The sequence below is a fragment of the Trichechus manatus genome, unplaced genomic scaffold (assembly GCF_000243295.1).
Source record: "Trichechus manatus latirostris isolate Lorelei unplaced genomic scaffold, TriManLat1.0 scaffold00013, whole genome shotgun sequence".
NCBI lineage: Eukaryota > Metazoa > Chordata > Mammalia > Sirenia > Trichechidae > Trichechus > Trichechus manatus.
Window position 1 is genome coordinate 18,599,585 of NW_004443949.1, and position 18,374 is coordinate 18,617,958.

The 18,374-nt window shown below is 34.5% G+C and overlaps 1 protein-coding gene across 9 annotated transcripts in view; it reads left to right on the forward strand.

The window, feature by feature from the left end:
- RBM26 (RNA binding motif protein 26) overlaps positions 1 to 18,374 on the forward strand; it is a 92,479-nt gene that overhangs the window by 42,737 nt on the left and 31,368 nt on the right. For 5 of the 9 annotated variants that reach the window (XM_023726700.1, XM_023726701.1, XM_023726702.1 and 2 more), the window contains exons 12-18: positions 4,983 to 5,147; positions 5,688 to 5,819; positions 7,045 to 7,116; positions 14,641 to 14,766; positions 15,093 to 15,167; positions 17,051 to 17,218; positions 17,793 to 17,897. In XM_023726700.1, coding sequence (XP_023582468.1) covers positions 4,983 to 5,147; positions 5,688 to 5,819; positions 7,045 to 7,116; positions 14,641 to 14,766; positions 15,093 to 15,167; positions 17,051 to 17,218; positions 17,793 to 17,897 — 843 coding nt within the window. The remainder of the gene's footprint in view (positions 1 to 4,982; positions 5,148 to 5,687; positions 5,820 to 7,044; positions 7,117 to 14,640; positions 14,767 to 15,092; positions 15,168 to 17,050; positions 17,219 to 17,792; positions 17,898 to 18,374) is intronic. The other 4 variants (XM_023726703.1, XM_012554150.2, XM_012554149.2 and 1 more) reach the window with 3 other exon arrangements.

Here is an 18,374-nt window from a genome sequence, read left to right on the forward strand (position 1 = left end):
GTAATTTGTATTTGGCTTCAGCTAAAAATCAGTGTAATTTGTATTTGATTTCATCTACAGTAGAACCTTAGTTTGGGTGTATATAACTTCTGCAGTTATTTGGTATTGAATTTACATCATGTTTTGTGTTGAACGTGTTGAAATAATATGTTGGGTTTTCCCCCCCAGTTTGACATTTTTATCTTTGATTAATTATTTCCCATATTCTAATAAAAATAAGAATAAATTTTAGAGAGTACAGTTTTTTGAAAATTTTGTTTTTTGCCATTTAAAAAATTACTGTTATAAAAGTGATAGATGAAAAACTGCATGCTTGTTTGGGGATGGGCAATAGATATACATATGTAGAATTTAAAGGAAATATTTTCCTTCAACTTTTTGCACCCCTCATATTCCCCTCCTCATTTGATAATTACACTATTAATAATCTGTGTTGTTCTGTATTTTTCGTTATGTGTTTTTGTGAGCAGTATATTTATGTATGTATCTATAAATACACAAACTTTTTTTCAAAAGTATACTCATTGCCATTGTGTTGATTCCGACTCATTGCAACCCTACGGAACAGAGTAGAACTACCCCATAGGGTTTCCAAGGAGTGGCTGGTGGATTCAAACTACTGACCTTTGGTTAGCAGTCGAGCTCTTAACCACTCTGCCACCACGGTTCCTTTAAAATGTATATGGGCCCATAATATACATATTATCTTATAGTTATTACTTATCTTGAATGTCATTTCATGCCAATTCAATTTGATCTGCCACGTTTAGATTCAGACATAAAGTTCTCAGATTATTTTCCCTACACAATGAAATATACTGGTAATGTTAAATTTTTTTTAACTTCTCAAAGCTAATGGCAAAACACAGTATCATCTTATTTCAATTTGCATTTCTTCAGTTACCAGTGAGGTTGATATCGTCTCATCGTTTTACTGGCCTTTTTGCTGTATGTGCATACCCCTGCATTATTATTTATGAAATACATTTTTTTTAAATCCAGTTAAAAAAAATTACCTTTATTCTAAGTAAAATGATTGGTGAAATTGTCACTGTTTTTAAATTCTAATAAATGCATAATTGTTAAACTGCTACTTGAAATCATTCTTCATCATAATAGCTAATATTTATTGAACGCTTACTATGTACTCTATTCTACATGAATTATTTAATTCTTAGAACAGCACTTTAGAGTGAATACTGTTATCCTCGTTTATGGAAGAGGAAACTGAGACACAGAAAGATTAAATTGCTTGATCATGCTCATGTAAGGGTAGCAGCCAAGGTTTGAGCTAGGCAGTTTCACTCAGAGCCTGTGTTCTTAACCTCTATTGTATTGCTTCACACCACCAGTGATTTATATACCACACTTTGGAAAACACTGTTACTTTTGAAAGAACAGGAATTTAAAGTGAGAAGCATTGGATTTACTGCATGTTAGTCGTATGGTCTACAGAATCGTATATTCCTTGAACTTCAGTGTCCTCGTGTAAAATGTGGTTGATGTGGGTATTTTATTTTCTCTTACTTTTGGAAATATTGTCGTGATGATTACAAATTTGAGATATTGTACAAATAGATTTTTCTTTAGTTTTTAGTTAGAGATCACTGCTTTGAAAGTAGATTATTTCCTTCTCCTGACTATGTGGATCCTAGCCACATCCCTCATTAATATATGGGGATTGTTTCTTCTAGGCACTATTAAAATTAGGGGGAAAAGATAATACCTTTTGAATACCTTGTGTGTGTGTGCATGCGTGCACTTGTACATAACATCTATGTGAGCAGCATTTTCAATTCAGTACTGTATAGAGGAGGCTCTTATTCCACTGTGAACAATCCTCAGTTGTTGTTTCTACTGGAGTGAGAGGAGATTGATTGGAGTTAGAACTCTTAAAAATAGGCTCTGATAAAATAGGACTAGAGGGGAAATTCCTCAACATAATAAAGGGCATTTATACAAACCCAACAGCCAACATCATCCTAAATGTAGAGAGTCTGAAAGCATTCCCCTTGAGAATGGGAACCAGAGAAGGATGTCCTTTAACACCACTCTTATTCAACATTGTGCTGGAGGTCCTAGCCAAAGCAGTTAGGCTAGAAAAAGAAATAAAGGGTGTCTAGATTGGTAAGGAAGAAGTCAGAGTATCTCTATTTATAGATGATATGATCTTAAACACAGAAAACCCCAAAGAATCCACAAGAAAACTACTGGAATTAATAGAAGATTTCAGCAAAGTATCAGGATACAAGATAAACATACAGAAATCAGTTGGATTCCTCCATACCAACAAAGAGAACTTCGAAGAGAAAATCACCAAATCAATACCATATACAATAGCCCCTAAGAAGATAAAATACTTAGGAATAAAGCTAACCAGAGACGTAAAAGACCTGTACAAAGAAAACTACAAGACACTACTGCAAGAAACCAAAAGAGACCTACGTAAGTGGAAAAACATACCTTGCTCATGGATAGGAAGACTCAACATTGTGAAAATGTTAATTCTATCCAAAGTGATCTACAGATACAATGCAATCCCGATCCAAATTTCACTGGCATTTTTTAATGAGATGGAGAAACAAATCACCAACTTCATATGGAAAGGTAAGAAGCCCCGGATAAGGAAAGCATTACCGAAGAAGAAGAAGAACAAAGTGGGAGGCCTCACTACCTGATTTTAGAACCTATTATACCACCGTGGTAGTCAAAACAGCCTGGTACTGGTACAACAACAGATACATAGACCAATGAAACAGAATTGAGAATCCAGACATAAATGCATCCACCTTTGAGCAGCTGATATTTGACAAAGGCCCAAAGTCCATTAATTGGGGGAAAAGACAGTCTCTTTAACAAATGGTGCTGGCGTAACTTGGTACCCATCTGCAAAAAACTGAAACGACCCATACCTCACACCATGCACAAAAACTAACTCAAAATGGATCAAAGACTTAAATATAAAACCGAAAATGAAAAAGATCACGGAAGAAAAACTAGGGACAACGCTCAGGGCCCTGATACATGGCATAAACACAATACGAACCGTAACAATGCACAGGCACTTGAAGAGAGACTAGATAACTGGGAGCTTCTAAAAATCAAACACTTATGCTCATCGAAAGACTTCACCAAAAGAGTCAAAAGACAACCTACAGACTGGGAAAAAATTTTTGGCTACAACAAATCCAGTCAGCGTCTAATCTCTAAAACCTACAAGATACTGCAAAACCTCAACAACAGAAAGACAAGTAACCCAATTAAAAAATGGGCAAAGGATATGAATAGGTACTTCATCAAAGAAGACATTCAGGTGGCTAACAGATACATGAGGCAATGCTCACGATCACTAGCCATTAGAGAAATGCAAATCAAAACTACAATGAGATACCATCTCACCCCAGCAAGGCTAGCATTGTCCAAAAAACACGAAATAATGAATGTTGGAGAAGCTGTGGAGAGACTGGAACACTTATATACTGTTGGTGGGAATGTAAAATGGTACAGCCACTTTGGAAATCGATTTGGTGCTTCCTTTAAAAGCTAGAAATAGAAGTACCATACAATCCAGCAATCCTGCTCCTTGGAATATATCCTAGAGAAATAAGAGCCTTCACGTGAATAGATACATGCACACCCATGTTCATTGCAGCACTGTTCACAATAGCAAAAAGATAGAAACAACCTAGGTGCCCATCAATGTATGAATGGATAAACAAGTTATGGTATATTCACACAATGCAATACTATGATGAACAAAGATAAATCTGTGAAACATAACATGGATGAATCTGGAAGACATTATGCTGAGTGAATTTAGTCAGTTGCAAAAGGACAAATATTGTATAAGACCACTATTATAAGAATTCAAGAAAAGGTTTAAACACAGAAGAAAATATTCTTCGATGGTTATGAGGGTGGGGAGGGAGGGTGAGGGGTTCACTAACTAGATAGTAGACAAGGATTATTTTAGGTGAAGGGAAGGACAACACACACTGTAGGGGAAGTCAGCACAACTGGACTAAACCAAAAGCTAAGAAGTTTCCTGAATATAACCAAACACTTCGAGGGACAGTAGGTGGGGCATGGGTCAGGGGACCATAGTTTCAGGGGACATCTAGGTCAGTTGGCATAACAAAGTTTACTAAGAAAATGTTCCGCATCCCACTTTGGTGTGTGGTGTCTGGGGTCTTAAAAGCTACCGAGCAGCCATCTAAGAGGCATCAATTGGCCCCAACCCACCTGGAACAAAAGAGAATGAAGAACACCAAAGACACGAGGAAAATATTAGCCCAAGAGACAGAAAGGGCCACATAAACCAGAGACTGCATCAGCCTGAGACCAGAAGAACTAGATGGTGCCCAGCTGCCACCAGTGACCGCCCAGACAGAGAACACAACAGAGAGTCCCAGATGGAGCAGGAGAAAAGTGGGGTGCAGAACTCAAATTCTAGTAAAAAGACCAGACTTAATGGTTTGACTGAGACTGTAGGGACCCTGGAAAACATGGCCCCTGGACTCTCTGGTAGCCCAAAAGTAAAAACCATTCCCGAGGTCCACTCTTCAAAGATTAGACTGGACTGTGGGACATAAAATGGTAACTCGTGAAGAGTGCTTCTTAACTCAAGTAGATACATGAGACTAAATGGGCAGTTCCTTTCTGGGGGCTAGATGAGAAGGCAAAAAGGGACAGGAGCTGGTTGAATGGACAGGGTAAATCGGGGGTGGAAAGGAGGAATGTGCTGTCACATTACAGGGAGAGCAACTAGGGTCACATAACAATGTGTGTATAAATTTTTGTATGAGAAACTAACTTGAATTGTAAACTTTCTCTTAAAGCACAATTTAATAATCCCAGTTATAAGGAAATAACACAGATAGAATCTTACTTGGGAGAATCAGTGTTTCGTTTCTAGAGGCATTTTATTGTATGAAGCAACAGATCTTTTGGAAATCCACTGTTCTTAATGTTTTAAATCTTAGGTCGCGTATAATGGTGATCCCGAAGGTGCCCTTATCCAATTTGCAACATACGAAGAAGCAAAGAAAGCAATATCAAGTACAGAAGCAGTGCTGAACAATCGCTTTATTAAGGTTTATTGGCACAGGGAAGGAACCACCCAACAGTTACAAACTGCTTCCCCTAAGGTAAGAGAAAAATCTGTGTGAAATTAAATGCTTTTCTTAGAAAGTTCCTAGCATAGTGTTTAAGAACAGAAAACTGGAGTCAGACTTGATTTCACATTCTGACTGTATCACTGTCAGTCTGTATGTGTTTGAGAAAGTTACTTAACCTCTCTTAACCTATTCTCTCATTTAATCGTGGAGTCCATTCCTAGTTTAGAGAATAATAAAATAGGTCTAAAGGGTATAGAATTGTTGTGATCCCCCTACTCCCCACTCCCACAGTCGGTCAACAAACCAATTAATATGTAATGTTAGACGGGTTGCTTGTAGAGGTCTATTACAGCAGATGGTTTTTCGATTTCATCTTCTACTTTATAAATGTCATTTTTTGCAAAGAAAACATCCGTATACATTTGTGAAGAAAACTGGAAGAGATTAGGTTTTGATTATGAGCTGCATTTTTAAACCTTGCATGGGCTACTTAGTTATATTATTATAGAAGTTATTTTTGTATGCTAATGAGCTAATAAGCTTGTTTAAATTGTTTTTTCTTGTTCTGAGGTAATGCAGCCTTTAGTCCAGCAACCCATATTGCCTGTTGTGAAGCAGTCAGTCAAAGAGCGGTTGGGTCCAGTACCTTCAAGTCATACTGAACCTGCAGAAGCACAGAGTGCCAGTTCAGACCTTCCTCAGGTACATGAAAGGTCTTACCATCGTGCTTGTCCCATAGTAGGTGCTCAGTGTAAATTAGTTTCCCTTGGTGATTTGAATTATAGTTAATTGTGTGTATTTTATACAGAAATATGATAGTTTACATATTTGAACACCACCTGTAATTTTTTTTTTTTTTTTTTTTTTTACCATTGCCATAATGTTTTCACAGCCTCTGCTTTTCCTATAGATATTTGAATCTTAAATTCTTCTCTCCCGTTAATACTTATTTATGAGAAAGATTTCTCTTTCATTTTCTGGCAGAGACATATTTCACAAAGCTGCCTGACAAGTGAAGTTTAGTACACCAAATCTTATTTTTTACATCATCTTTTTACTTAATTTGAATTCTATTCCAGAGATAATTGTAGACTGAATTGAAAGCTTTTGGGAAGGGAAGGCTTAAACCATCAGGTTGTAGCATACTTGATATTACACTGTTTGAAGTACTTATGCAGTTCTCAGAACTTAGCATCACTTATTCCTGACTCTGGTATTCTCTTCTCCATGTGTCACTCCCTTGCCACTCCCTTCTACACTTGAGTGGCAGTTTCTTTTTTCTGTCAGTTTCTGAAACTTAGCTTTCCTTTGTCTCCAGGTGTCTAACATTTGCTGTATGAAATAGGATGTAGTATCCTACTTAGCTAATGGATGCCATCTTATTAAAATAGTCCCTAGAAAATTCCTGAAGACTAAGGTAATCAGATTATGTGAAAATATGCAGAATATAAATTGGTAAATTATTAGTTACTAAAAAAATAACCAACCCTGGTATCCTAAATCATCAGCAAATAACCGTGTACTTAGATCTAAAGCAAACATACTTTAGAAAAGAAGGGCTTTTATTTTTAAGCTGGAGAAGCAGGCAGATATTTTACTTTAATATTTAAAATGTTCAGACCTTCTATTTGTCAACATAGGATTCTAAGAATTTATGATTCTGTATTAGTGGAAGGGACCTTACCAATCACCTGATTTAAGCCTCTTACTTTACATCATAATTTTTCATAATTGAGTAATATTACATATTGTTTTTTTTTTCCACGTTTTCTTTTTGTTACTCTGTTTTAAAAAGTTCCAAGTTTTTGTGTTTAGCATCAGTATGCTCGTAGACTCAATTTGTATTAATAAAATCAGAATGTTCAAAACCCAACAGACCTATATATGTTTGGGGAAACACTGAATATGTCCATTTTAATTTTTTTAGAATGTAACTAAGTTATCTGTGAAGGACAGGTTGGGTTTTGTATCAAAGCCATCTGTTTCAGCAACTGAAAAGGTAAGAAGAATAGCATGATGTGTTTGTCTTGGCTTCATAAATGTTTTCAGGAGGCATCTTAATTTTTTAATTTTTTTCATAGTTCTAAACTCTGGCTTCTTAATAGTATCTTTATCTCTTATTCCTACCTTTTGCTTTCCAGTCACTGAAAAAGAAAAATATTTATCTTTTTTTACTTTTTGCATCAGTGTTTTAATACTTGCCTTTCACTATATTGCCATGTGCTCCATCCTTTTTATTTTCTTTAGAGATATTATACATTTTAATTTGACAACTCTGGCAGCGTAATTGAAAGAGCCATGGATTAGGAATTTTACCTGGGTTTGAGCCCTGGCTCCTTACTTACTAACTGCATGACATTGGGCAGAGCTCTTAACCTTTTTGAATCTTTTTCCTTATTGGTTAAATGGTGATGTAATATTTGTCTTGCTCACAGGGTTTTGTGAGGATCAAATAAAATCATTTATTAAAAGTATTTTATAAACTGGAAAGGATGATGTAAATGTAAGTTTTTATTTATTACTAACAGCTATTGGTATAATCTGACAATTAATTTAGTCATTTCTATTTTTGAATGGGGGATAAATCCTGACTAAATTAAGATCATTTGTGGGGCCCGTCTGATAGATTTGTGTAGATGTGTTTTTTGTTTGTTTGTTTATGTGTGAATGAATGCCCTGATCTTTAGTCTTATCATAGTTTTAGGCATGTGAGATCACCAAATATTAGAATTAGATAATCTTTCTCATTTCTTTATTTTTACCTTAAAAAAGAAGTTAAGGCCTAAATAGTTCTATAGTTTGACTCTATACAGTGAGTTACTGAGCTGGACTAGAATCTGGGTTTCCTATTTTTAGTCCATGGCCCTTTCCATTATGAAGTTTACAAGGGAAATTGGCTTCATGGGTAAATAGAGCATCCCCTGAGATAGCTGATCCGCTATCTTTACTGGTTCCTCCTTATATTATTTTCCTTATTTATTGTTTTCAACTTTGGCAATATTAGGAATTTGAATCTGAATCTCATTCTGTGTACTAGACTTCCCTCTTGGGCATCTGAGCATTACTTCAGGCATAACATGCCTAAAATGAATTCATTATTTCCCATATAAGTTAGCTACTTTTCCTGGCACCCAATTTTTGAAGTATATTGCCATTTTCTAAGTTGTGCAATCTAAAAGCCTTGGAATCGTTTACTTGATTTTGTGGTCCACTTGCTTTTTTCTCCCACCTTCAGTACCCCAGCCTCTGGATGTAGTGTCCCAGCTGGCGTCCTGGAATTCTCTTCCTCTAGTTTACACTGCTGCCATCCTACTCTCAGACTTATTTTAATGTTAATTCATTATAAAAACTTTGAATTTCTCACCTAAGTTACTTGATTCACAGCTCATCATGTCTAAATTTACTGGTCCTGTTTACTTCTAGTCTTTTTCTTCCACGCTAGGAAATGCTTTTCTGCTCATTGTCTGTTGCCCTTTCCTGCCTTTTTCTTTTTTTCTGCTGCTGATTTTCCTGGAAGTCTTTTTCCTTTGCTTAACTGAGTTCTGATCATCCTTTAAGTATTCAGAATCTCTCTAACCTCTTCCATAAACTCTCTAAAATTTTTCATATAATGACTCACCACTGCCCCTTTCCTCTGAATTTCTCTGTTGCTTAGTTTATGCTACTGCCTTTCGCAGTATCGAACTTTTGCTTTAAGCTTATCCTCTGTGATAACAAGTAATTCAGGAATAAAAAAATAATATAAAGTCTGCTATACTTAGTATACTGCTGAGCAATTTTGGGGACTTTTAAATATCTGATTAATTATGTTTAGGATTTGTTTATGTCAAAGTATGCACTCATCATTAACTTTTACAAAATTTTTGTAATGTTTTACTACTGTTTTCATTATTTTTAAGGTGTTTTATATGACTTTATAATAAAATGAGCACAAGTTTGGAATTGATGGTATAACTTTATTGATATAGTTACCCCTAATGGAATTTGTGAAAAAAATCACTAATAGTAATGGGCTATTTACGTGGGAAAAATGCTAAGTTAATACTGTAAAAAATCTTTATAAGAAAAAAAAATTACAAGTGTACAAACTTTCAGGCATCTAGTGAACCTGCTTACAGAGTAGCATTTTATTCTTGCTTATTCTTGGTTGTTTCTGTTTCCCTAGCTTGTTGGGATTTTTGCTGCAGAATCCTAAGAGTGATTCAGAAACGTCTTAAGAAGAATAGAAAAATGTTTGCCATCATCAGATCTTACTTAAAAACATTTTTTAAAATTGAAGGCAGGAGAAAGCTCAAAGCTGGTGTCTACATAGTATTTTCTGTCATTGTTACAGGAAATTAAGTACACAAATGTAAAATTTTATCCCCTTTCTATAAACAACAGCAAGTATAGCCTTTAGTGATCCTTCTATATTCAGAGATTTCCATTTTTGTGAGAAGGCCGCGAGAGAGAACTTAAAACCTGATTGGTGCTGCTAACTATTCAAATATTGCAATAGCTATTGTTTGAGTAGAGTGGTCAGTGAAATGATGCTTGAGTGCCTCTGCTTACTGTAGAGGGATTGTATGAAGAATAAAGGTGGCATCTTTATATACCATTTGGCTAGTTTAAAAAAAAATTAGACTGTATTATCTCCTTAAAACTCTTCTAAAATTTTGTAAGAAGGCAAACTGGATAATCGAGTATTTCATGTTCTGTTGTCCATCATATCACTTTGAGTAGATCAAATTTACGACATAGGATGTATTGTTCTTGAGTAGTATTCATTGCAAACTAAAAATATATCTTGATTCCTTTGCATGATGATATGTTAACATCTGTTCTGTGGTACTATTAAAAAGGAAATTGAGTGGTATAATTGTGAAAAAGAGCATTGCATGTCATGTAGAGGCTTCAGTTGTTGATTTAGCAGCTGACACTCAGTATGATCTTGAACAAGTCCTACTCTCTGTTTCCTTAACTGTAAAATGCATTCATTCTAATAACCCTTTGGTCTTTTAATTTGGATTTGTTGTGTAATTTTGCTACTTTAAATATAAAGATGATGGAGATTTATGATAGTTGCGTTTCTTTTCATAAGCGTTATTGACAGTTATTTTTTAATTTATTTTTTATAGAGTTAGCCTCTGTCAGGATTATTACCTCAGTTTTTTTTTTTTTTTTTTTTTTTCAGGAAAATATAATTTATTTCAAATTATTTGTTGAAAGTTCTGGGGACCAAGCTGTTGTCACAGAAATTGATTAAAAACTATGTTTTTCTTTGATACTAAATATTTATCCTCAAGATCTTTATCCTTTTGTCTGTTTTGAGCTACTTAGTATTCTTGAAAGATACAAAACTGTTAATCTCTAAAAATATTTTCAATTTAACTTTAAACTAAAATCTTGTTACTCCTGCTAGAAATTCTACAAAGTGAAGTTTTGCTGTATAGATACGCTGTTTTAAAGGAGTAACATGAATGAACGTGTTAGAGCTAGCTTAATGTGAGTGTTAGCTGTTAAGTGTCGTAACTGCATTTCTTTTGTATTTGATTCCGTCTTGGGCATTGGTTATTGAAAAATAATACTTGGATGACTTAATTTATAATAACCTTCATTTGTGTAATTTTTACCAAATACTTTTTTTCCCTTCTGTTTTTATTCAGAAGAAAAAGCTGTTTTTCTTTACAAGTACTGGTAGTAGTTTATAGCTGATAATATATAGGAAATAAAGATAAGGAGGTGTTAATGGATTATAACCTCTACCTCTTCAAGGGATTGGTTTTTTTCTTGGGAAGTTAGAGGTATTAATGATATACATTTAAAAAATACAGCAAATAATACTGCTCAACTCATTTTATGAGTCCAGTGTAACTTTGATACCAAAGCCTGACAAAACCTACTGCCGTCCAAAACCATACCTGTTGCCATCGAGTTGATTCTGGTGCATAGTGACCCTATAGGACAGAGTAGAACTGCCCCCCCCCCACCATAGGATTTCCAAGGAGTGGCTCGTGGATTTGAACTGCCAACCTTTTGGTTAGCAGCCGAACACTTAGCTACTGCGCCACCAAGGATATTAAAAAAAGAGACAAACCAAACCGGTTGCCATCAAGTTGATTCCAACTCATAGCCACCCTATAGGACAGAGTAGAACTGCTCCATAGAGTTTCCAAGCAGCTGGTGGATTCGAACTGCTGATCTTTCGGTTAGCAGCCATAGCTCTTAACCACTATGCCACCAGGTCTCTGACAAGGATGTTACAAAAGAGGAAAATTGCAGGCTGATATCTGTTATGAACATAGACACAAAAATCCTGAACTAAATATTAACAGAAATGTCCAGTGATATATAGGATTTATACCAGAAATACATGGTTGGTTTAACATTTGGAAAGCAGTTTAATTCACCACATTAACAGAATAAGGAAGGGATTGAAAAAACAAAAACAAAATCCATGTAATTATCTTGATAGAGACAGAAAAAACATTTGATAAAATTCTATTCATTTATGTTAAAGAATCTGCAAATTAGGAATAGAAGGAAACTTCTTTAATAAAGGATATCTACTAAAAAAAGAACAGAAAACTACAGCTAACGTTGTATTCAATTGTGAGACATTAGAGACTTTCCATCTAAAATCAGAAACAAGGCAAGGATATCCCCTCCCACCACTCCTATCCAACACCGTCCTGGAAGTCCTAGCTAATACAGTAAGACAAGAAGAGGAAATAAAGATTATACACATTGGGAAGGCAGAATTAAAATTGTGTTTACTCACAGATGATATGATTATGTATGTAGAAAATCCAAAAGTATTCACAACTAGAATTAGTAAGTGAATTTAGTAAGGTCACTGGATATAAGGTTAATATGTAAAACTACAGCACATACAGAAACTCGTGGAAAATAGAGAAGGTGTGTGGTTAGTTTGGAAAGGCCACTGACTTTGCTTTGACTGTTAGAAATTGTGAGCATTTTTTCTGTTGAATTTGTCACTTTTTACTGGTTTTTTAACAGATTTTCTTTTCTTTTATCACAGCTCTATCTTCATCTTTTGAAAATGGGTATATCCCTTGCTATCCAAACTCTTACTACCTAAACTCTAGAACCAAATAGATTCATAGTGAAGGGTATTTGTAATATAACTAATTGTTTCTAAGACATATTTTATTTTCACATTTTAACACCCCTGAAATTGGGCTGCATCTTATAATTTTTGTTGTTATATGATTACAATTGGCAACTTTTTTTTTTTCTTTAGTAAAGGTACTTAAAATAATAGTGTGTCTTAATAGTGATGTCTTTGGTTTATTGAAGTATGTTAGCTGCTGTTCTGTTTTTACAGAAGGAAATTCCTGGAGAAAGCAAAGGAGTGGGAATGCTTCTAAGAATAAAGGGATCTTCTCATTCTTGTCAGATACTTTTATTCACTTTGAACAGCACTCCATTGTCTGATAACAGGGTGTTAATAAAGATGCTTTAAAAAGGGGTGTTCTGTACTCACTGAAGTTGGATAAATGCTGGATTAAATGAATTATATGGCTTTCTTTCCTTTTAGGCTTCTCAGAGCTTTTATTATGACAATGTGTATTTTGAAACTAGAAAATAGGGTTATAATATTCATTGTTTCTTTCCAGTTTATTTAAATATAGAAATCTTTTTGATCACAAACTTGTTATGGAATCCTCTCGAAGAAAACAGTCTGAAACAGCCTCTGTTTGAGCAGATTGTTTTGTGTCTCTCCCCTTGTAAATTTGTTTCACCCTTGTATAATTTGGAATTGGGTTGTATGGTAAGATAGCATGGAAGAAATTTTTCTCCACAATTTGCAGTGAATATTGATTGAAGTTAAACTACAGATGTTTCATCTATATTTTACTGAGTGCAACCATTTCATATTTGTTAGTGGTATCTGAGTATTAGTTTTCATTTTTAAAGTAAGAAAATTTTTAGTTATATTTTGATGCATGTCACGTATCGTAAAGAGCCTTAAACGTTATGCTGTGTAGAATTAGTGTAGTTATAGTATTCCTGGTTTTTATTTCATTTAGAGGTTAAGACATTCTTGAATACACAGAATAGTGATAAGTGGCCTGAGACCTGTAGGCCATATATAGTCTGCTTAGCTTTGTGATATGCCCCAATTTAATTTCATGATGAAAAAAAGTGGTCTTCAGGTTGCTACTTCTCAGATATTAACATTTTAGTAGCTAAAAAGTAGGGCCCTTTGTCTCTGATATTATTCCATTCCATTGATATTATTCAGTAGTTCCTGTAATCTTTTATAGGTCACGAATGCTCTTAAGGTTTTGGAAGCTACGTTGTTCCCTCTGGAAAATTGCAGTGTTCATACACCTGGTTTCATGTTTAGTTTTGTGGCACTCATAGATCTCCCCGAAGGGATCCCTCCTAAATGCCTTTTTAAGAACCACTTAACCACCTCCCAGTGGAACTTACAACTGTTTTGTTTTTGAAGCATAAAAAAGGCAGCCTTTCTTGACTTGACCTTGCCTAGAAAAGGTTTTCCACCCGATTTAGAATCATTTGTTTAATATAGTGCTAAAGTGTTTATTGTGTATCTACTGTGTGTCTATGCACTGTTAAGGTGCTGAAGATATAACAGTGAACCAAATGGCCCCCCTAAAAAAAAAAAAATCCTACCCCATGGAATGAATTTTGGAGTTCCTAAGGACATAAGAACGACTTCTAGATGAGCAAACTGGGACCCAGAAAGGTATTTCATGTTACCCAAGCTCTCATAATTGGTTGGTGGCAGGGCTTAGGTACTGGAAGAAGCACAAAGAAGAAAAATACATTGTCCTTGTTTAAGGCCCTTACTGTGTAGACGGGGAGAGAGACGTGAAATAATATCAGGTCAGTTTTATTAAATGTTACAATAAATGAAAGAATAAAATTTCATAGAAGCACTTACATAGAAGAGAGAAGTGATTGGAGCATTGTGGAGGTATTAATTGTGTTATGCTGAACCTGAGCTGGGTTTAAGGGGTAGGCCACTTCAAGCAGAAGGAGCAGTGCTAGGAAAAGGAATGAAAGAAAGTAATAGCATTTACTTCAGAACTGCAAATTGCGAATGATCATATTAAATTGCTTAAGGGACGGTATCCATTTTCCTCTTACGCCAGTTTCTTCTTGTGTACGGTTTTTGTTTTAGTTGCTAGAATTGTGTTCTAAATGTATTCTAAACGTCACTAAATGTATTCAGCACTTAGTATTTTCTCACCGATGACAATATGCTTTTTTTTTTTTTTTTTTTTTTTTTTTTAGTTTTTTTGTATATTTTTGCTTTGTAAAGTATTTGGTATTAATTTAAATTTCTTTCATTTTAGGGTGTATCTAACCCTCATTCATACCCTTTCTTTCAAATCACAAAATGTGATTGAGTTATTAGAAATGTATAATGTATTTAGTTCAAAATGCTAAATTTTGTTGAGGGTGCTTTACAGTTGAGTTTTGTAGAAAATAAGACTTAGAAAATCATGAATGGTTGAAACATTTTTAAGAAATTGAATTTTATTGGTAGGTGTTGTCTACGTCTACTGGCCTAACAAAAACGGTGTATAATCCAGCTGCTTTGAAGGCTGCACAAAAAGCATTACTTGTTTCCACCTCTGCAGTTGATAATAATGAAGCACAGAAAAAAAAACAGGTAAGTTCAGCTAGTACGATGCACAAAATTTGTATGTAATAAAGCTTTTCTGCATAATTTTGTTTCTTTCAGTGCTTATCACAACATAGTACTTAAAAGTGTGTTGGCTGTCACTCAACTTTATCTTCCATAGTGTGGTAGTAAATATTAATTTTTTCTTGGAATGACAGGTTCTCTTGAGAGATTTTTGAAACTTGTGTGCTTGTAAGTTTTAAATAGCAAAACTTTGCATTTGATTTTTGCTGACAAGCTTCTGCAATTCCAACTTCTTTTTTGTTGGAAAATAAATGTAATATTCTACTATTATTTTTGATCCCTTCCTCTAGGAGGCATTGAAACTTCAGCAGGATGTAAGGAAAAGGAAACAAGAAATTTTAGAAAAGCACATTGAAACACAGAAGGTACGATGTCCGAGTTAGATTTTACAAAATTGGCAAATGAAAGTTTTGAGCGAATTTTGTCTTGTATTGTATAGGTAGTTCTGAGAAACACATTTACTGTAGATTGTAATGGTAAGACTGAAATGTTTATTAATGTTACTGTATCTGAGCGGAAGGCATATATTAAATGGCAGTTATAGATTAAATGGAACTATGGTTATGAACTTGAAATGAAAATATAAGGTAGTATTTACCTAGCTAAGTTTCTGCACAGTAGTGTGTTTAGATAATGAAATGGGGCCCTTTTCACAATGTTGAGATATGTACTTTTTTTTATTGGCTTGGAATCCTCTGATCCTTTGTTCTCCAGTGCAGTAGCTGTTGTTACATATGGCTGTTGAGTACTTCAAAAATACCCAGGCTTGACCCAATAAATGATCTTGGATAGAATGGGAGAAAAATGTAGAACAAAACTGAAATTCCTAAAAAATGGCCAAACTTACTGGACTGGTAGAGACTAGATGAACTCCCGAGACTGTTGTTCTGAGAAGTTCTTTACATTTGGAACTCAAACAACTCCCAGAGGTCACCTTTCAGTGAAATGACAGATTGGCCCCTAAAGTAAATAATATCACCCATGAGTACTGTGCTCCTCAGAATAATCATTTAGATGAAACCAAATGGTTAACATCTACCCTAGACCAAACATGAGAAGGCTGAGGAGGAGAGGGAAGCTAGATTAATGGAAACAGAACAGCCAAAATGGAAATAACGAGAATATATATTGATATATTGTTGAAGAGTGTAATCGATGTCACTGAACAGTATGTATAGAAATTGTGAAATGAGAACCTAATTTCCTGTGTAAACCTTTACCAAAAACACAATAAAATACAAAAAAGAAACAAAAATCTAGTCTGAGTTGACATGTGCTTTAAGTATAAAATACATTCTAAATTTTGAAGACTTGGTACAAAAAAAGATAAAATATCTCAGTAATTTTTTATATTGGTTATATGTCAAAGTAGCATTTTGGGTATATATAATAACATATTACTAAATTATTTTTACTTGTTTCTTTTTATCTTTTGTAATGTGGCTGCTAAACATTTAAAATTACTTCCGTGGCTTACATTATTTCTGTTGGACATCATTGCTCCAATTTATGACATTTAATTAGAGTGAGTTCATGATTATGTCTGATAATTAAGGTTAGTGATATATTTCAAAATATTGAAAACACAGAAACTTTGTTTCTACTTGAAATGGATGTTTTTTTCTAATTTAAATTTGCATATACTTGATAAAGAGAAATCACAGTGCTTTATACCAAAACCTGTAGCTGTCTTGACTTAGAGAACCTGTAATATTGTGTGGCTTCTCCCACACCATATTACCTTGCTTTCCTTCTTGTTTCCTGTTCTTGTTGAGGATGTCATTCTTAGGCTGGTCACTTATCATTCAGTTTTTCTACTATCTCAGTAAATGAAGGGAACCCTAAAACTTTACTCTGGTTCTTTCTGAACTGCAGACTACATTTGGAGTGAGAAGTAGAGGCAGTAATGTCAACAAATGGATTAGAAAGTAAAATTGTTGGTGTTACTTCAAATTGGCAGCTTTTCAGTGATCAAATTGGGTTTCTTCTGATTGTGTGCTTTGAACTTAGGTCTTAAGAGACGCAAATAGTGATATAGTTCTTCACAAATTAAACTAAGGATAGGGCTTGAACTGAAATAGTTAACATCACCAAATTTACTATGATTTGCTGTCTTTAGATACATTGTGGTTGTTGGCCTTGTCATGAATACTTCCACTAAAAGTAGTTATATTTACTTTACTGTGTTTGGTTAATAATAGTAGAAAATATCTTCAATTTCATTTTTCTGTTTTTTTAAAACTGGCAGATGCTAATTTCAAAACTGGAGAAGAACAAAGCAATGAAGTCTGAAGATAAAGCAGAAATAATGAAAACTTTAGAAGTTTTGACAAAAAACATTACAAAGTTAAAAGATGAGGTCAAAGCTGCTTCTCCTGGACGCTGTCTTCCAAAGAGTATAAAAACCAAGACTCAGGTATTTTAAGTGTGACTATTCATATTACTACTTATTAAAAAACATTAAACACTGCATTAGATTTAGTTTTTGTTTTAGGTAATGTCTTTTGCTCAAAATCAGACCAATATCATTGATCGCTGGTTGATCCCAAAATGTCTTCTTGTAGCTATAAGCAAATACTGTATATACATATATAATATTTATATATACATACAGAAATGTACATGCATACAAACATATACACATATGTATATACATGTATTTATTATTCTTGCCTAAAGGAAAGATACTGTATTACTTGTTAGCATGTTGTTTTGTTTGTTTAACAATTATTGTTCTGAAAATTATTCCGTATCAGTCTCAGACTGTTGTATGGAGAGTGAAATCATAGGGAAATCAGTGGAAGTAGCAACAAGTTAGGAAGCTATTGCAGTAGATTATACCAGAGATGGTTGATGGTTTGGACTTGGGTACTGGAGATAGAGAAGAAATGTATGGATTAATGGGGACATGTATAAATTTTTTATAAAAAGTTTTGTATAAATACATTAATTATTGTCACCTAAAATATTAATTAGTTACTGTTTTTTAGATGCAGAAAGAATTGCTTGACACAGAACTGGATTTATATAAGAAGATGCAGGCTGGAGAAGAAGTCACTGAACTTAGAAGAAAGTATACAGAATTACAGCTGGAAGTATGTTTCATCACGACTACACAATACACTAAAAAAGAACAGCTGGAATTGAAGTTAATTTGAAAATATATTCCCTTTATGTTTTTCATTAATGGTTGGCAATTTTCTTTTTTCCCATAAAAAAATTTATACATACTTTGTTTTGTAACTCTAATTGCTGTCCCCATACACTCCTTCTTTCCATACCCGATTCCCTGTGTCCGTTCAACCAGCTCCTAATCCTCTCTGCTTTCCCGTCTCACGTCCAGACAGAAGCTGTCTGTTTAGTATCTTGTATCTGCTTTAGCTAAGAGGCACATTCCTCATGAGTCTCACTTTATGCCCCACAGTCTAGTCCAATCCCTGTCTGAAGAGTTGGCCTTGGAAATTGTCTTAGTTCTGGGCTGATAGACAATCCAGGGGCCATGCTTTCCAGGGTTCCTCCAGTCTCAGTCAGACCATTAAGTCTGGTCTTCTTACTAGAATTTGAGTTCTGCA